General features: G+C 40.7%; 1 protein-coding gene across 1 annotated transcript in view; it reads right to left on the bottom strand.

Moving 5' to 3' along the window:
- The window catches only part of SETBP1 (SET binding protein 1), a 362,371-nt gene that overhangs the window by 10,805 nt on the left and 331,043 nt on the right, over positions 1 to 20,523 (bottom strand). The window contains exon 5 of the mRNA XM_058557032.1: positions 18,056 to 18,226. Coding sequence (XP_058413015.1) covers positions 18,056 to 18,226 — 171 coding nt within the window. The remainder of the gene's footprint in view (positions 1 to 18,055; positions 18,227 to 20,523) is intronic.

The following is a 20,523-nucleotide window of genomic DNA, read 5'->3' as shown; positions in this document are numbered from 1 at the left end:
AATGTTGGGGACTGTTGAACTGCCTGGAGTTGAGTTGCCTTCTAGGGTGGACAAGGTTGGAACACCATCTACCTCAATCAAGGCAGGGAGCTGCAGCATGAATTGCTTTGTATGCTGATACATTAGAAGATTCTTCGAAGGCAAAGGCCATGTCTTTTTTCTGTACTCCCAGGGTCCCTGGCACAGGTTCATTCACACAGTGGTACACGGTCTGGTATGTAGTACATGGTCAGCAAATATAAGCTCAAAGGAATTCAACTGTTTGACGTTCTCCCATGTAAATTGTGCATTTTCTTTTTGTACTCTGTACTTAAGTCAGTAACAATCTCTTGTTTTCCTAATGCTGCTTTTAATTTTTTAATAGGAAGTATGAAGCAACCTGCCTTGGCATGCAAACTTTCTTCTTTCATCCTTAGAATTTAAATTAACCTTCAAGGGTCCTGGCCGTAAAAACCCTTTTGAAAAAGATGGCAATTTGCCTCTGCCAGGGAGGCCTCTGCAAGGCAGGGCACATCAGAGTTGCTTCTGGTCATCAGCATGAGGGCTACAGTGCTGCTTTCCAACTGGAAAACCATAACTTAGAATTAAGGGTTAGCAGATGTGGTGGATTTGTCATGATATAAAGGTGCTTCCATTCTGTTCTTTTTTTTTTTTTAATTTTTATTGAGGCAATTCCTTTTTTTTTTCGCTGGGAAAGATTCACTCTGAGCTAACATCTGTTGCCAATCTTCCTCTCTTACTTATTTTTTTTCTCCCCAAAGCCCCAGTATATAGTTGTATATCCTAGTTGTAAGTCCTTTTGGTTCTTCTTTGTGAGCTGCCGCCACAGCATGGCTACTGACAGACAAGTGGGGTGGTTCTGCACCCAGGAACTGAACCCAGGCTGCGGAAGCGGAGCATGCTGAACTTTAACCACTAGGCCATCAGGGCTGGCTCTCCATTTTATTCTTAAAGTCATCCTAATACAGTTTGAGGTTTCTTTGAAAATGTGACTAGTTTGTTTGAAGCACAATAACTGCTTGACTACTGAAGGATCTCTTAGGAGTTTATTGTGAAAGAGCATTCCATCTCAGCTGCAATGGCTTGGGGGACCCTGGTCTTTGTTTTGTTCCTATTTCACACTTTCCCTGGGACAGGTAGAGATAGGGGGTGAGGTGGGCAGTTTAGCTGACAGAGAGGTGAAGCAGTAGGGTGCGTGTGCATGCATGTTCACATGTGTGAGCTCTGAAGTGGCAAAGCCACTACACAGTAAGTGCCCCAGGGTGTCTCCCCGAGATCTCCTGGGAGGCATTACTGGTGTTAGGGATTTAGGAATTTGCCTCGCACTCTCCTGCCTCTGTCACCTTGTCCCCACTGCTCACCTCCTCTCCACCTTTCCGGATCGGATTCCATTTTAAACCAGCAGCCTCCCACATGGGGTACACATTCCCCAAGGAGGAAGCAAGACTCTCTACTGGGCTGCAAGAAAAGCATGTTAATATTTTTTATTTATATTATTTGTATTTTATCTAAAAATAACTAAGTTAAACATTCTAATGCTTAATATATGGAACAATGGTGATGCCCTTATTTGGGCTGTAAATCAGGTGATGTGTGCCCTGTTCCAACTGGGCATGAAGTTTCTGGAAAAAGAAGAGGCTATGCATTCAAGGAGTTGACAGGGCATCTCATCGGTTTGTTACTTTGAGGTTGTTACGTCCTACATTCTTCATGCTACAGCAGGTCAGCCTGTATGGCTCATTGTAGAAAATTAAGAACTTTAAAAGGAAAAAAAATTCAAAATACTTTGTAATGAGATCAGGAATATCCATACAATATATCACATACCACAAAGAGTTTTATTGGTTATCTTGCAGCAAACTGTATGAAAGAGTTGCCATTTTCAAACATGAATTTGGCAATTTTATTGTACAAAAAGACCTGGGTTTTAAATGTTCTCACCTTTTCTGAGTAGTCAGTAATGTTACCTAGCAGTTGTTAAAAAAACAACAAAAAAAACCTTAATGTCCCTTTAGGGTAAGATGGGAAATAAAGTAGCTGCTTTTAGAAAGAATCTCATACTATGGAGACAGCATTTTTGAAGATTGATTGAAAATATTTCCATTGTTTGGTAATTTTGTTGCTCAAAATGACATATTATAACCTATAAAATCCCTTAAATCTGCAAATTAAAAAATCTTGTAAACAGAGTTAACTTCCAAATGAAGACTTACAGAGATTTGGACTCACTAAAAAATGCATTGCCTTTTGATTTGCAAGATCATCTGATTATTAATAAGCAAGTTAGTTAGCCAAATTTCAACAAAAACCTTTGCTTAATTGATGAATGGATTAAAAAAATAGTATTATGATTTATGCAAAATGATGCACTTTCTCCTTTTGGATCTATGTTTATGTGAAATATCTTTTTAACCTATAACATCTACCAACAGGTATTCAAACAAACTGGACTTGGAATCAGACCTTTAAACTGCTTTATCAAAGCAGTGTTAAAAAAAGTTGTGTTAAAAAAAAAGATTTTCAAAAAGAAGCACACAAAATCAATCACTTGGCCTGCCATAAAACATTAAAAATATTAAACGGTATAAAATTTTGAGGACAGCAAATATATTTTTGTTTCATTAATAATGAAAAATTAAATGAAATTTAAAATTATCTTAAGAATATTATTTATTTCAGATTTATCTCAATCTTTTGAAGTTTTTATTTTAAAAGATGAGTGCATATATTTTGAATATGTATTTCCATGGGGCGACTGTTCAAAATTATGTTACTGATATTACTGCATGATCAACAAATTTGGAGGGCACTGTTTTAAAGTTTTCCTTTCTTTTCCTAAACTCTTAAAGAGTTTATTTACTTAGTACTTAATCCTAGAAGATCACAACTTTCTATGAGCACATGGCCTAAAAAGCATTAACGCTTCTTGAAGACAGACGGTATATGTTCTTCTTCATACTCCTCATAACAAAAAGCACAGTGCCTTTTTCATAGTAGATGCTTGATTAATATTTCCTGCTGGATTGTTTCAGATTGTGAGCTTCTAGATACCAAAGCGTGGATATCATTAATCTTTTTACTCCCTAAAGCACCTTGAATTGAATTGCATGCAATTCCATGGCAGTGAGAAGAGTGTCCTATCCATGGAGAGCTTCCAGAATGGGATTTGACGCTGACCTCCTTTATTCAGTTAGGTAGTTCCGAGGTCTGGTCCCTAGGTTTTCAGGTCCCTTCACTTCTCTGACCACAGGGAAATAATACCAGTCAGTTCATGAGCCAAGTTTTGGAAAAACCACCTGTGGCTTTGGACAGAGAAAGGCACTGGTAACTTGTCTCCAGGGGGATCCTGAGCCAAGTAAGAACACTGCTAGTTGCTCAGGGACCTCTAAGGGAGGTAACTAGGACTTTGGCAGGCCTGAGAAAGCTGGGTGAAGAAAGCTCAGAGATCAGAGAACTAGCAATAGAGGCGATCACAGCTGTCTATAGGGTGCACTGTGCAAACTCATTAGTAGGAATTGCCCAGGATGGAGCCACAGAAAAGTCTTTTAAATGGGTGAGTTTTTCTGGGGATGATGCTTATAGCGTCAGAGTGGCTTCCCAGGCTTTTGGCGAGGGGTGTACTGTGAGGAGTGACACTGGTAAATTGAGGAACATGAGGCCCATTTAGCTCTACTGTTTCAATCAACTTTGGCTTTTGTATGTTGCATGTGGCTCAAGCCCCAGCAGACTGACTAGACAACGTGAGAGGCTGGATAGAAATGTAGCTAATGCCAAAAAGTTTGACGCTACATCTGTTGAGTCTCACAGCATGCCAGGTGGTCACAAGGCGGGGGTGGTCGCACCCTCTCAAAGGGCTCTTTATATTTCTTTTTTCTTCCCTCTCAAACGTGGCATAGCTGTATCCTTAACCATAAATACCATCTCTTATATAATCCTCCAACTATTGTAGACGCATGTTCATACTTGATTGTGAAGATTTTTTCCTGTCTTTAAAATTTTTTAAAAAAAGAAAAAACAGGGAATAACAAAGAATAATGTAATAGTCATGATCTTATGAAAATTTTTACATTTTTAACATTTAGGCTCAGATGAAATCAATCCTTGTTGACCATGTTAGAACTTCAAGAATTGCATCAAATGGTAAGTATCCATGTTTTGTTTTCCTCCTGGTCTTAATAACTGCATTCATTTACTTAAATACTCAGGCTTATTATTTACAATCTGATAGAAAACATATTGACCGGGACATTAAAAGAATGGGGTTCTAGTCTTGACTTTTCACCCCTCAGTTGTGGGTCTCCAGACAAATCTCTTAATTTCTTAGCAAGACCCTTAGTTCTGCATAAATATGATTCTGTGAAAATAGTCATACACTTCCAAGTCTTCTCAGTTCTAGGTAAGACATCCTTAATTCCTTCATCTGTGTATTATGAGAGATGAATTCTAGACTATGTTCCATTTTGATCCCCCTCCTCTGGAGATTTTTTCATCTGCCAAATCTCATCTTAAATTTTGGTGCCCAGAATGGAACTGATTTTCTAAGTATGAAGTGATTAGTGCAGAAAAATTGAGTTGATTAATTTCCGTGGTCAAGGCACTATACTTCTATTAATGAGGGCAAGATAAAAAAAAAGAAAAAGAAAAATCCTGCATTTTTTTTTTTTGAGCAACATCACACTGTTGGCTCATATTAAATGGAAGCTCAATTAACTCCCTTAAACGTTTTCACATAAACTGCCACCAAACCTGGCCATTGCTGTGTGGAGTTGGTTTTTGAGCTTAAGTATAAGCCTTCTATTTAAATCTGCAAAGTTTAATTTTATTGGTTTTAGTCCAGTTTCCAGTCTGTTGTGGAAGTTTTGAATCTTAATTTTGTTTTCTCAAAGAGTGCCCAGATTTGTAGGCACTTCCAGAGGGTTTAAATACCCTCAAAGTTAATGACTGTCCCTTTAACTCCTTCTGAACATGATTCAAGTGACTTGAATGCATGTGTGCTGTTTTTCTCTTTATTGAAGTTTTTCAGGAAAAAAATGTCAATTTACACAACAAAGTATCCCAGGATTTTTCATAGAAAGAATAAGCAATTTATACCCATTGCTTTAGACTTTCACATATTTTTGTGCCTGTCTGGTTAGTAGATGATGGACGTACCGCAGAAACAATAACTTTGCATAGCCTACAGGTGTGTGCCCAACTGTATTATTTCTGCCAGAGAGGATATTGCATCCGATGTTGGATTGGATTACGTTTTTCTTTTATCCAGAGGCAATTCTCCTGCCCTCATGAGGAACAAAAGACAAAAACAAAACAAAACAAAACAATGCTTTTCCAATTTCTCAATTCCAAATTTCTTTTTTCTAATTTCCAATTTCTAAATTTCCAAATTCGAGAATTCAGTTTAATTAAGTCCTCTTCCTAAAAGCCATCAAGGACTCTCATTTCATTATTAATCTTTCTGGTCCCTTCTACATTGCTTGTATCTCTCTGATAGCACTTCACATAGTCTGTCCTGTATTAAGTTTATGGGATTAATCTACATTTATCTCTCCTCTTAAATTGTGCTTCCTTAAGGGACAACAACCATGTCTTAGCCATTCTCATTCATTCTTGGAACAAGTATTGATGGAGCCCACCTGGTGCCAGGCACTCTGCTAGGCACTCAATTCCATGCCCCTCCTCTTAATGACCAGCACAGAGCTCAGCTGACTGACTTGAATTGAAATCAATCTACATGACTTGACCTAAACCAACACTTAATCATCTATTTTGTAAAGTCTGTGGGAAATATGAAAGAATTTATTGAAGGGGATCCAAATCACTGTAAATTAAATTAGAGCCTCACGTATGTCAGCTGTTCCCTACTCTCCTCAGAGCACTGTTAACTGTTTGAAGTATCTAAGCTATGGCCAAAAGCACTGAAGTACTGTGAAATATAGACTCATATCCAAGCCGCTCCATGGGAGAAGTGGAGCTTCAATGACAAAAACAAGTTTGGAACTTAGTAAGTGCCATGAAGAAAACCAACTTGGACATTTAAGCCCACATATTGATTAAAACTATGGGTCCCCTGGAAAAGGGAGACATGTACATATTACATATTAATTATCTAACACCAAAAACAAGAGAGAGAGAGAGACATAGACAGAGAATGAATAGTCTTTTCATTGCTGAACATTTGGATATGAATTATAATGGTTTATTGTAGGGGAGTGGTCATATGCTCTCGCTTGGCAAATATCTATATTTTCAAGTTCTGAGCACTGTACCAGTAGTTTTTTTTTTTAAAGTTATTGCTTTACTTTTTTTTCAAATATAAGCTTGGACAGAATCAAGGCAGCAAATATTCCTTCCTCAATTTAAGATTTGACAATTTAAGAGGAAAATGCTCATTCATCATCTTTCCATTTTAGAGACCATAAATTATTGGCTCATATACCATGTGGCTTGGATTCTAGGAAAAGTTAGTGTAAACAAACCCAAGTTACAATGCGTGGAGTAAGAGAGTGAGTCATAAACAAAACACAGACATATGCTCTCATATAAATAAGGGCCTGGATCATCAGCTTCCCAAAGTCTGCTTCCCATTAATTACACAACAAAATGAACTTTCCATATGTAAGCCCAATCACTTAACTCTGGCAACTTGCACAACACAAAGACCAGGATTGTGCCTTTTTAGGCACTAACAAAACTGGATTTCAAAATAAAGAAAGTCCTCTCAAAATATCTTCAGGTATTGCGGGGCAAGAAAATCCCTTGGAGGAGTGTTTTTGAGCACTGAAACTATACCCAGCAACCCAGGAACACTGCTTGAGGCTGGTCTGGATCCCCTACTGAATTTCAAGGTAATACCAGGCTTCTTCTTTTTTGTTCTGAGCTCTGTCATCTCTATGGGGCAAGCCCTGGGTCCAGGCCACACAGGGTGTTCACAGACATTGCTGGGATCATTGAACAGTTGAAATTCCCTCCATCAGGACCTTCTCTCTGTCTTTTGAAACTGTTCATTGGTAGCACAAACTCACATTTCCTCATTGTTGTATAAAGGCTACCTGGTCTCTCTTACTTTAAAGAGGTATCAAGGAAAAATATAACAATCCTGGGGAAGAGGATTCTTCAACAGGTGAGAAACTCAGAGAGGTGGAGGCAGCTGAATTCTCTCCTTGTGTTCCTTTCAAAAGCAGACCTCATAAAACAAACTGAATTCATTACAAAGGACATTAAAATAACAGATGTCACATTTTAGGAGTCTTGGATGGAGGAGAGAGGAGGAAAAGGACTTTATTCTTTGCTAGAGGAGGTGTATGTGGTTTTCAATTATTCATTTACTCAATGATTATTTTTGTAACATCTACTCTTTGCATCATACCATAGACCATACAAGGTAAGTGGAATACATTGTTCCTGCTCTCCTACGAAACTAAGGGAAAGGGGAAGAGACTAACATTTTTGGAGAATCTACAGTGCAGTCTGCAGTATTTTACATATTTCCTCATTTAATTATTAGCAACCATGTGAGGACATTACTATCTCTATTGTACAGAGATGAGAACTGAGACCTCAGAGGTTAAATAATTTTCCCAAGGGCACACATCTTAGAAGTCATGGACTCAAGGATTCAAGCCAGCGCTACCCTGTTTCAAAGCCAGTTTCATACCATATTTTCTTAAGAAAGCAAAGAAGATAGGGAGCTAGAGAGTGAGAAAACCTAGGTTTTCCTGTTAATTTTCTAATATTGACTGCATCAGAGTGCCAAATTTCTCTCAATTTCATAGTCTCGAAGCACTCTTCCAATCCCCAAATTCCATAATTAAATAACGCAAGATATTACTACAGATTACCCATGTTATTTCTGCTAGATTAGGTGTTCCTGCACGTTGTTTTGATCCTGTTGCTTTTTCCAGTTCAAATGACTTTAATGGTTCCCTATAGGGAGTCAGACAGCCAATATAATGAGTGAAATTGGTTGGGATTATGGAGGAAGCTGGGGAAGGAGGGATGAGGACAAGGGAAACTAAAGAGAACATGGCCCATCTAATGGGGTACGACGTTATTCTGTATCAATCAATTGTTGTCAGGTAGGAATCTGAGCCCAAAGTTATCAGATAGTCTGAGTTTGAAAAGCCAGAACTTTTGATTATTATGTAAATCTTCTAATGTTTACAAGATGCTAATTAGTTTTTTAAAGATGTATAACCCTCTGTAGGCCAATCAAAATAAAAGTGCAGATAGCTATTGGCCAGTGGCTGCTCTTTTGCACTGTCCTTCAGAAGGGTGACCATGACTCATTCTAGAATTTCAGGTACTTCATGTTCTGACCCCAAACCTCTCTTCCAGCTGTATCTGTCGTAGTTTCCACATACACTCCTATCTCAGAGATGTTATAAATCTGTCCCTTCTGCTTCTATCTGCTATTTAATTCGATCCATCCTTAGAAAGTCATCTCAACTCTTCTCTTCCCAGATCATCTCACTGTCCTCCAAAGTCCCTTAGTACCATTCAGTTGGAAATTAATGACGTATCAATCGCTAAATGCTATCTCTGTTAGTGTTGAGATTGTTATTCAATCTATTCATTTTTTAACGTTATTTGGTCATCTCATATTTTGAAGTCAGGCCTTCTCAAATAGTGTGCAAGTTCCCCTAGGGCAGAGATGAATCTTATACTCTTATGGATCAGTGTGGCAGGTGCTGAAAAAATATTTGACAATTTGTAACAAAGCCTTATAGAAATTCTAGTAAGATGAGCTGGATATAGCAGTCAATACCCTCATGAGTAGGGGGCCTTTGACTGTGCCCTGAGATAAGGATATTTGGAGGAAGGAGAGAAGATAAAACTTCTAACAATAGTTCATGGATGTTATGATCTGAATCATAACATGACTAAATTATGAATTAATATGATTAAATCATGACATGACATGGCTTCATTTTTGACATGAGAGGGATCATAGTGATATATCATTTTGAATGTGTGATTGGTGTTTTCATCTGCTATTTCATTTCTTTCTCACCACTGTCTAAAGGGCAGAAATTACTTTTCCTGTTTCACCAATGGGGAAACTGAGACTCAGAAGTCTCAGTAAGACTCAGTGGCTTACCTAAGGGAATGAATTAACAAGTACTGCAGGCTGTACAATAACCCTAGTCCTCGAGTTCCAAATCCAGTTTCCACTGTGCCTCTGTGTTGTGGCCAGAAAGAGTCCAGGTTTCCAAATTCAGGTAATATTTGTAAGTCAGTTCACCACTCTGGGCTCTATTTCCTCATCTGCAACTTGAAGGGGTCTGCAGAAGTCCCTTCTAGTCTAGTCTAATCCAGTCTTGTCAATTCCAGTTTAAGCAACAAGAGAAAGAGACCTCCTGGGAGGATGCTCTGAGGTTATTCCAGTGGCTCCCAGAGGTAGAATGAAGAGGGCTGATGGGTGAGTGATATCTCTGTCTGTCTGTCTCTTTGTCACATCTGTCTCACAATCCTTACTCTGTTCTCTCTCACTGCCTTCTTTCTCTCTATCCCTCTTTCTCTCTCTCCTCTCTCTTAGGCTGACTACAGCCTGCCTGGACCACTGAAGATCATTCTTACTGACAGTCATTACACAGTTCTTCCACGTTGCCTGAGGCCATCTCCGCAGCAATGAGCAGGAAAGACCTTGCCCCCACTTCTCAACAGCTGGGCTCAGTATGCCAAAATTCACTGGAACCAAGAAGTTTTTCAAAATCTCTCCATTAATTACAGGAAACCCAAAGCACTGTCCCCCTTTCTCATTAACACAGTTGCTTTCAGTTGCCACTAAATTATCTCGCCACCATTAAACCAACAATCTAATTAGACTCCTGGAAATGGAAAGAGCCAACGAATAAGGCAGGCACACTACTTTCATCTCAAAACTGATCATAAAATATTTGTGCCCTTTCATTCTTGGCCACATAAAATCTGCCCCTGGATGAGTCTCCTTTCATTCTCTTCCATTTATAAAGAGGAGCTTGAATATTTGATATAAAATGAGTATCTTAATAGAAATCGCTTCACGTACGGGAGGTTTTCTTTTCTGCATTTCGCCCAAGCGTGGAGTCCTCATTACAATAATCGCACCTGACTCCTCCTGCATACGATGCCTCACAGCCAAACCTCCCACTGGGCTTCAGTGGAGATGTGAATGATACTATCACTGGGAAGAAGATAAAATGTATTATTATCATTACTCTATTTTTAAGAGGGTCTGACTATGGCAAGATATGGTTGGGAGAGTAATCTGTGCGAAGCATTCAGAGAAGATAAATTGAGTTAAACTTCTCACAGACATAGCACTTTGAAACCTGTCATTAAACCTTCTGTCTTTCCTAAAATCTCAGCTCTGGAGAGAAAAAGAATTAGTTAAATCACGTCCAGACATGTTCATTGAGTATTTACTATGCACCCAGCACTGCGCGAGGTTCTTGACCCCTAAATATGATTACAAGTGCTTAATAGTAGTGTTCCTGGCTTTTGCTTCTCTTCTTTTCATCCCATATAAGCAAAGTTCTGGGAATTCATGGGATACTCAATACTCACTGAATGGGACAAAACCTAAATAGGAAATGGTTGCTGCCCTTGGGAAACCAATACTCTGACCACAATGTAAGGCTATCATATATAAAATAATTAAATCACAGCCTAGGCCAATGTATTTTCCAGCCTTCCATTGAGTGATTTTTCCTGAAAATCCCATAGAACTTCTGAGTGAAAGGAGACACTTATGTGTACAAGCTCTCCTTCTCTTCTCTGAATAGACACCTACTCATGCATTGCACATATCATGCCATATAGGCTGACTCTCTAACTTGAAAATAATCATCACCCAAGAATATCCTGGTGGATCAGCCAGGAGCTGGTCTCCCATTACTGAACAAAAGATTCTGGAGGCCCCAGAGGTCCCTCACAGGTTGCTCCCTCTGCTAAACATTCTCAGGATGGTTTGCTGTTTCTAGTGTTAATATGGAAAATAAAGGCAAATCATTGCCTCTCAACTCTAATGAATATAAGTCTAGAATACGTGTTTTCAGGCACCAGATAGTTCTGTGTAGGAAACAGTTGTTCCATGCATTTTGATCAATATTTAATGATTACCTATTTTTTGTCCACCTTAGGGCTGGGTACCAGGGTTTTAAAGTTGAATAAGGTCTGAGAAAAGGGAAGTGGATAGGCCAGTGTGGGACAGAGGCATGAGCACAGACACTACATTAAATGCAGTAATCGATGACTAACGGGCTTATGGGGGCCATGGAGCACAGAGGATGTGGTATCCAATTTGGCCATGGGGTGGTTCTCAAAGTAGGTGTAAAGGAAGGCTTCTTAGAATTGAAGGCACCTATGTTGAGTCTTGAAGAATAATCATGAATTAGCCATCCAAATGGCTTGAGGGGTGGGCGAGGGAGAGAGGAGCATTCTAGGGTGGAAAACAGATAGTAGCAATAACAATAACAACAACAATAGCAGCAGCAACATCAGCACTCATTTGCTGAAGTCTTCCTCTGTGCCAGGCACTCTGCTAAGATTTTCACAAGGATTGTCTCATTTACTCCTCACCACAATCCTCTATACTAGGTGCTATGCTTTTCCTCATTTTACAAATGTGAACATTGAGGTCTGAGATCACCCAGCTGGTAAGTGCAGCACTGAGATTTTAATGCAGATGATCTGAAGCAAGAACACATGGGTTCAACTAGAGCATGGCATGGCCCATGGGTGGTGTTAAGAAAAATGAGCCAAAACTTAGAATGGAAGGGTGTATGCCCTTTTGGAGTCCTGGAGTATCATTTTACAGGCCTGCACAGTGATTATTAATTATCTAGGAAAATGTATCCTTGTTGGATTTGCTATCCACTACTGATTAAAAGGCCTAGACTCTGCCAGGTAATAGGATAACTTGTAGATTTTTGCCCAGAAAAGATGCAAATGATTTCTGTCTGTAGGAAAGATAAGCCCAGAGGTTGTGGTTTTATTGCCCAGTAAGACATTAACTGAACAATCTTGCTCGACGTTCTTTCTCCAATGTCTACATTCCTATAACGCCCTGTTCCGCCAATTCTGTGGACTAGCTTTATCACCATGTTGGTTTCCTCATTAAAGAGTGGAATGAATCTTTGACATTTGTTTTAGTTTTTTGAAAATTATACTCTACCAGTGAGGATCCCAAAGGAGTTTGGTGCTGGTTGACATTTCTAAGGAGATGGGGCTGGAGCAGAAGGCAGGGGCCAGATTCTGGAGAGTTTGGTGTTTCTCTGGGATCTTTATAGCCTTGGCCGTGAGAACAGCTCAGCTGCTCTAGGATGTCCAGATTAAATCAGAAAAGAGCTTATTTTCCCCTTATTGGGTGAAAATAAAAAGAATGTTTGGAGGTTTTTCAGAAGGCCTTTGCTGTGATGAGGTCTTCAGAGAAGTGCAGAAGCTTCCAATCTTCCAACCCTGGCGGGTCTCTTCATGGCCCAGAGCCAAGGGGAGGGGGCTTTTCATGAGACTGTCGCATTCAGCAGAGCTCTCTAGGCAAACACAGTCATTCTGTGCTGCTTCAACATGGGTCCATAGGTAGCACTTTTCAGACAACTTGAACAATTAGTTTTTAAAATAAAGCTTTATTTTCGCTAGATATTTTTGAAGGTTTTCCACTGTATATATATATTTTTTTTTTGGTGAGGAGATCAGCCCTGAGCTAACATCCGCCAATCCTCCTCTTTTTTTGCTGAGGAAGACGGCCCTGGGCTAACATCTGTGCCTATCTTCCTCCACTTTATATGGGACGCCGCCACAGCATGGCTTACCAAGCAGTGCGTCTGTGAGCGCCCGAGATCCGAACCAGCGAACCCCGGGCCGCCGCAGCGGAGCGCGCGCACTTAACCGCTTGCGCCACCGGGCCGGCCCCTACTGTATATTTTAAGTGATTAGTTTGGACTTGCAGGAATTTATTTTACAATTTGAAAACTTCTTCAATTTGTGTACTTATGACCTTTGGAAGTTCCAAATCCTATTAACTTACACATTTAGTTGCTCTATTTTGGTTCTTTTCAATGACAAGACTTTTGGCTGAATTGATCTGTTATTTTGGTTAGGGGCTTCAGATCATGATTCCACATAGGACAAAAAGCAAGTGAAATAAATAATTTTCCAATTTTTAAATTCCTGTTCACTGTTTTTTGCATCTGGATATTATTTCATTATTCTGGGCCCCTCCCCATAGATGGTTAAGAGAAAAATCAGGCATCCCAGAATTTGGGAATTAGAAGTAATTTTCATGATCATTATGCTCTGTCTACTAGAATACGGATTTCATTCTGATTCCATGAGAAGTAAGAATTCATACTTTTATTTGTAAAGGTAATTAACTTTTCAAGCTTCAAGTTTTGCATCTTGAATACGGGTATCAGTCAGTTCTGATTGGCTGATAGTTTGGTTAATAACTAAATGGTTTACTTAATATCAGTCTCTGCCTTCAGAAGCAAAATGTCTAAAAATTTAATAGACTTGTGAAATTTAAATATTTTCACTTACTCATAGGCTCTGGTAGTTTTAAATAAGGCAGATCGAATTTGAGAGAATAATGGATTCACCTTGATATGAAACAGATGATACACACTAAGAGCTGTGCTCACTCTGCTTTCCTCCATTATCTAACTGGGCTACAGCTTAAGCAGTTGAGATTTGCTGATAGCAACCCTGATACTTGTCTTTTTTTCTTCTTGGATTTAGGACGAGAGACTATGGGGGTGTGTGTGTGTGTGTTTGTGAGAGAGAGAGACAGTAAGAGATGGGGAGACACAGAGACAGAGAGAAAGAGATAGCATCAGAGAGAGAAACAGAGAGAGAGGGAGAGACACAGAGAAAGAGAGGGAGAGAGACAAAGAGAGAGCGAGAGACCAGAGAGAGACAGAGAGACACAGAGAGAGAGACACACAGAGACAGAGAGAGACACAGAAAGAGAGAGAACAAGAAGGATACATCTGCTTGCTTTTCCATCATTCCTACTCTAGACTTTCAGATGTGGAACCATAGAGATTTTGTTTTCTTGGTATTTTGCTGAGTTCCTATAGAATTTGTAACCTACTTCACATCTCATCTTAAATACAAAGGAGGTGGACATGTTTCAGTAGTGAAATCATGAATTCTCTACATAGTGCATGACTTCCCTGAGAAGTTAGCACAACACATAGAAGATCAGAAAAATTAGCCTGACTTATTGAGGTATGGATTATCTGATAGGGTTATTAAATCATTATTGGCCCAGCGCAATAGAAGTTATTTCAAATTATGCATCACTTTGAACAAACTTTATTGAAGCTTTTACTGCGTTAGCCCTAATTACTCCCAATAATGATGCAATGCTCCCTGGAATCACACCTCCTTCGCTATGCCCAGGGACGGCAGTGATCAATAGCTACTGAGCAGTTTGATCACGAAGGCTGACCTGCTAGAGCCCCAGCGGCAGCCACTGCCATCCCTCCCTCCCAGGAAGCAGCTCACAAACTGACATGTTCTCAGTCTGGCCACCCTCTCCTGCTGATCCTCTTCTCCTTCTCCAAATCAATAACTTCATAATCAGCATGCCTCCCAGACTCGGAGAAGCTAAAAAGTTGCCTTAAACAAAAAAATACACACACACACATATACACACTTGAGCTAGAAAAGACATATTTTTAAACTTCTGACCCACATCCGTTTCTCCCACATTGTAATGTTTACAAAATAAGGTGGGAAATGTTCCTTTTCTTTCTTTTACCAAAGATTATCTATTTGAAAAAGTATCATTAGGACCATAGACTGATTAATTATTTGGCAAGTATTTACCAACAGCCTACAACATGTCTGTCAAATGTTTTCCATTTGATGTGTTAAGCAGTTCCAAGATGGAGCACATTTGTCTCCAACATCTTCCGCCACATCTGGTACTGTGTAAGCACACAGTTACTGCCTCGCCATCATTCATTTCACTCGGGGATCATTTACTGAGCATCTACTCTGTGTCAGGAACTGTACTTGGTACTTTAGCATCCATTATTTTTAAATGAAAGGAATTTCTAATTAATTGAATTTTTTCAGTATTTTTTTATCCTAATAAATGATTTCTTAAATTAATTTTGCTGTATAACACTTCATTTTACTCTTCTTTCCTTATTTCTCCTCTGCGCCTGTCTAGGTTTTCAAATCCATTCCGTGGAAATGATGACCTATTTAAGTTGATTTCTGTATACAGCCAGAAGTCATTCTAAATAACCTTGCTTATAGTGAAAGATGAAGAAAGAGACTCTAAAGAAAACAGAAATTGAGTTGTCTCATCAGAAATTTATACAACTAATGCACAAGCACTCAACTGAAGGAAATCAAACCCAGACACTGTTTATTAACTGCCTACTATGTGCCTGACTTTGGTTAAGCATCAAATTACGAGTTTCACTCATTGTTCCCTGAAAGAAGTAGGACTCTATAGTTAGGGAGAAAGAAATTTTTCTAATGTTTGTTAGACACATTTTGCTAACGTTGGGCTTACGACAGAAGTGAGATTCCACTGGAAATCAGGCGGTAAATCAAGAAACTTGGGTTCCAATCCAATTGCGTGACCTCAGGCAAATTGCTGAATCTCGGAAGCATCGGTTTCCTCACATGTGAAACAGGGCGTTGGACACGAGCCCAGGTTGTGTGACCCCCAACTCTCTCAGATTTGTGGGAAGCTGTTTATCTGTGGGGAGCGGAATCTCAAGAAGGCCTGGACCCCAGCACCTGGGGTAGACCTTTGGCTGTTTCCCCCAGAAGTTCTGCTCAGCTGCCTGAGACCCGGAAATGGACCAAATCTGTGAAATTCTCATGAGGGTCTCATTTTAGCACTGCCAAAAATAAACAGCCCATTCTTGCATCCTGAAACAGGAGAGCATCAGCTCAGCTCTGATTACCAGGGAGGTAGGCTTAAAAGTTTAATACCCACCTGTTTCTACGCCCGTTTGGCACATCTGTAAATTACTGAATGCAAATAGAGGAGGCGAGCCCACAGAAGCATGGGATCCCAAGAATGCGTTCTCTCACACTGAATGAAAAGAGTTCAGGAGAGGAAAATGGGGGACCACCTGTCTTTTGCCCCTGGGAAATATCTGTGCTTGGCAAGCAGAGGCGCAAACACATAGGCTAATTTCTAAATCCATAAAGGGAGGTCTCCAGAGCTTAACCCACAAGGTCGAACAAGCAATTATCTGGGTGGGTAGTGCAGACTGCAGCCCCAATCTTTTGCTCCAGCCAAGTGATGACTTTCCAGAGTTACAGGCATGGCACCAGTTCCCACTTCCAGGGCTCTGTCCACGTTGCTCCCTCTGCCTGGGCGCCCTCCCACAAAGGTGCTACTGATCCATCAAGTCTCAGGGGTAGCTTCTGCCCCATTCCTCTGTGACTTTCCTTCCTCTGACTTCTTCTTGTTCTTATCACTGGCAACATTTACCTGGCATTTCCACCAAAAACTTTTCATTTCACACCTAGCATGTGAAAGATGTGAAGATTCAGGATCATATTTGAGAGATGACCCCATTCCTTCAGGGGATTTCTCAAATGGTTGGAGAGAACACCATTTCCAAGAGAGGTTAAGAGCTACTCCCACAAAAAATGGGTTTTATGGTGAGATAAAATTGTGAAATTCTGGGTCTCTCGCTCCTGGAGCCTCACAATGCACATTGGTCAATTAAAGGCTCTGAGAAGCCCTGCAGAAAGGAAGCAGATATAATGCAGCATTCCCTATGCTCACTTAACTATGAAAACATCTTTTATCACAAAACACCTACTAATATTTTGTGGAACTCAATGTGGGAAGTGTCATTCCAAATATTTCTTTCTGTTATTTCAGTTGAGTTCATTTCCTAATTACCAACAATTTCTATGAAGGAGGTAGGTATGTAGACAAGTTGAGTTCTCTGCTCAAAGCAACCTGCTGAATTAGAAAATGAGTTTAGAGTGAACATCACTAATGAGTCTCTTCTTGGGCTTCTAATCATAATAGGCATTTCTAAATACTGCAGTACACTTAATATTTACCAATGCATTAATTCCACAAATGTTTATGCAATGTGCCATCACTGTGCATGCTATGAAGATAGCAAGAATCTAAATCATGGGTTCTACCTCTGAGGTATGAACAAGTCTGTTATGAGGTGAAGCAGTTAAATAGAGACATTTCTTATGTAGTCTATGAGTAGGTGGTAAATGCATGGTAGATACACTGGATGCTACAGGCATTCGGAGGAGGTGTGACTGGCTGGGCCTTGAAGATCTGTGGGATGTGAATAGAAATTGAGTAAGGCTGTCCTCAAAGAAAGGTGTTAAGCCAAGTCCGAGGCCTACCTTCCTGGCAGTAGGGATGAGTGTGGCACAGTGGGAGCTGGTGCAGAAACTGGTGGGAGATTATGTGGGGAGTAGAGGAAGGCAGAATATCTGAGATGTCTGAATAAGGAGTTTATATTTTATCAACTGCCAGTGAGGAGTCTGGTGACTATTGAGGAATTCATGACATCATGGGGTAGAATGAATCAAAGCTGTAGGGGAACTCTGAGTACTGTCTTCCAACCCCAGTGAGCAAGGGAGGTAGTGAAATGCAGGATGGGTTTTGGACCTGAGTTGGAATCCTGACTGTCCACGGGTTCCTAGGACAAATATCTTTACTCCCAGCTTTAGGCAAGTATCTACTCTTAGCTTCCTCTTCTGAAATGAAGACACAGTATTTATTTCAGAGTTCTTTTATGAGTTGTATGAGATAATATATATAAGGCCCTTGATGCAGAGATTAGTAATTACTAAGACTTGATAAAGAGTAACTAATACTGTTATCATTTAATTGCTACTCACTAGCCTTTGTCTCCAGGTTCTGAGCTGATCTCCTTCCTTTCTCAGACCTCTTCCCGCTTGGAATATCCAGTGCTGAAATAGCTCACATGCTCAGTGTCTATGCGGGGTTGGCTAAACAGAGAACTCTTACCTCTATTCAACAGCACATTCCCAGTGGGCCGTCTCCACACCCACCTTCTCTGGAATGAACCCAAAGCATCTGAAAGGTGCTCACCTGCATCCGACGTTGCTGCAGATGCAGCAAGGAGAGATAACACTGGGGTTGGTGGAATCGCAACACTGTCAACTGTGGCTGGCTTCTTCCTGGTCATCATGGTGGAGGCTGAGCCCTCGTTCTTACTATGCGTTGTCGTCTGGTCCACTTTTAAGTGGGGACTTGGCATCCCTAAGAAACAATAACCCCAAAGCCTACAGTTACTGTTAACAGAACAGGAAGACAGACAACATAAAACCTGAAAGTGATTTGAGGAAATTGTCCAATGATCTGACCTCCTTCTGGTACAAGAATAAAATTGTATAATATTTAAAGAGAAATAAATTGGCAGCACAACTGGTTTTAGTTTTGTGGCTGAGGTTAGTGGTGACAACATTCCAGGTTGGCTGACTGGAAGAGGGGCTCGGGGTCCCGACCTAAAGAGGTGGTATAATCCATCAGGCAGGCTTTTGCTCCCTGAGGATCAAGAAACCTGTCTCTGCAGAGGTTGTGCGGTGCACAGCATGACGGGGAGAAGTGGCTCCCACCCTAGTGAGGCTTCTCATCTCATGTAGCTGGGGAGACAAGACTAAATGAGAAGGAAAAAACTGGGCAATAAGTACGGGCAGGCTCGTGTGTTATTCATCCCACGTGCTCAGGGAGTTCTAAGATGTAGGGACTTGTGTGGGAAGAAGTGAGAAAAGGCTTTCCGGAGCTCATGCCAGAAGAGCAAGGATGAGGGAAAGGCGTTCCTAATGCTGAGTGACAGGCATATGCTGGTCATGGAGTGGGGATGAAGATGATTTAGACAAGAGACCCGCCTGCTGGAGGTGGAAGATGCATCCTGGGGACTGGTGTGTCCCAACAGTCACTAGGCTAAGAGTTTTGGGGGCCTTTGAGTATCTGGGCATAATAAACATCATAAGTCATGTAATTATGATGCTGAAAAGCCTGGGTAGACTCTTGTGAGGTGCTTCTGTAAGGGCCTGGAAATTTACTATATAACAAATTGTAAGAGCTATTCTGGAATCTTGTTGCCTGGGCTTGAATCCAGGCTCTCTTCGTTTTCAGCTGTGTGATCACAAGCAAGTTACTTGACCTCTCCAAGTTTTAAGCTTCCCTAGCTGTAAAAATGGGATGGAACAGTATTCCCTCATAGGGGTGGTTGGGAGCATCCGGGAGCCAATCAATGTGAAGTGCTTAGAACAGCATCTGGTTGTCCACACTATACAAGTGTTTCCCGTTATTACTATTCCTATTATTACGACTGTCACTGAGAACCTGCTGCTTCCTCAGGCCCAAGTGAAACCAGCCGGCAAAGGCTCACTTCTCTTCCCTGACATGACCAAGGATTTCTGGGCACCTTCTCCATCCCCAGCTGCAAAAAAGTGACTCTCTATCTCATCCAAGCATAAGTCCAGAGGCTGGGGTGTCTGAATCCATGCCAAATGGTCATCTATTCAGAGTGCCTTCATTTGTAGGCCACTTGCCACTGACAGCAACAACAACAAATGGGGCTTTTTCGTAGTAGTTCTTGACTCTTTTTTTCTATCCCAACCAACTTGAGTGATGCAGTTCATCTTGGAGTAACATTATCTTACCGCCACAGTGAGATCAGCTGACTTGGGCCTAAGGCCAGATCGGTAGAGCATGTAGCATGGAGGCTACTATTTTCTTAATTTTACAGATGAGGACAACACATTTCTGAGAGGTTAAGAGAGAAAGGGCGAAATTCATACAGCTCCTAATGTCAGAGTGGGAAGTTTTCAAGTAGCCAGATGCTAAACCCGGGGATCATCTTGGTCTGCCTGCTGTCTTCTCACACCTGCCCACAACCCCAGTCTGCCAACAGCATGTTTCCTGCTCAGGACACAGAGGCCCTAGTATCACACCTAGAAAAGGCACCTGCAACCACCTAAGGAAGAAAGTCATGCTGACATTTTCATTTACCTTCCTCCTCCTCTCCATCCGTGTCTGAAACTCCTGCTTGAGATGTTGTGAATAACAATACCATTTATGCTTTTTTAGATTTTGCATTTCATAGCATTTTGACAGTGGAGTGAGACAAACATCAAATTCCATGACAGAGAGATTGCAAGGCACACTCATCAAGAAATCAGGAAGTGCAGCAAACGCGTATAGTATGCCTGTAAAATATGCAGGTGCACCAGGGATAGGCGAGGTACACACATGTATAATCTGTAAAATGCACACGGAATCATCTGAGGGGAGATACATCCCAATAGTTAACAGTGGGTATTCTGGAGAAGGAGAACACAGGACAGATTGGTGAGGAAGGGGGAGTTTTTACTTCTACCCCTTAGCCTTCTGTATTGTTAATATTTTATAAACCACAAACGTATTAAACTCTTTGTCCATTGAGAAAATAAACATAGTTTGGGAAGAGTCTAGAAGTCTATCAGAGTATGGGCACTGGAGTAGATTGATGTGCTTGAATAACTGGCTGCTAACAAATCTGAAACAGGGAT

Source organism: Diceros bicornis, chromosome 16 (assembly GCF_020826845.1).
Source record: "Diceros bicornis minor isolate mBicDic1 chromosome 16, mDicBic1.mat.cur, whole genome shotgun sequence".
NCBI classification, from domain to species: Eukaryota; Metazoa; Chordata; class Mammalia; order Perissodactyla; family Rhinocerotidae; genus Diceros; species Diceros bicornis.
Note: the sequence above shows the minus strand (reverse complement) of the source record. Positions and strands in the feature narration are given on the sequence as shown.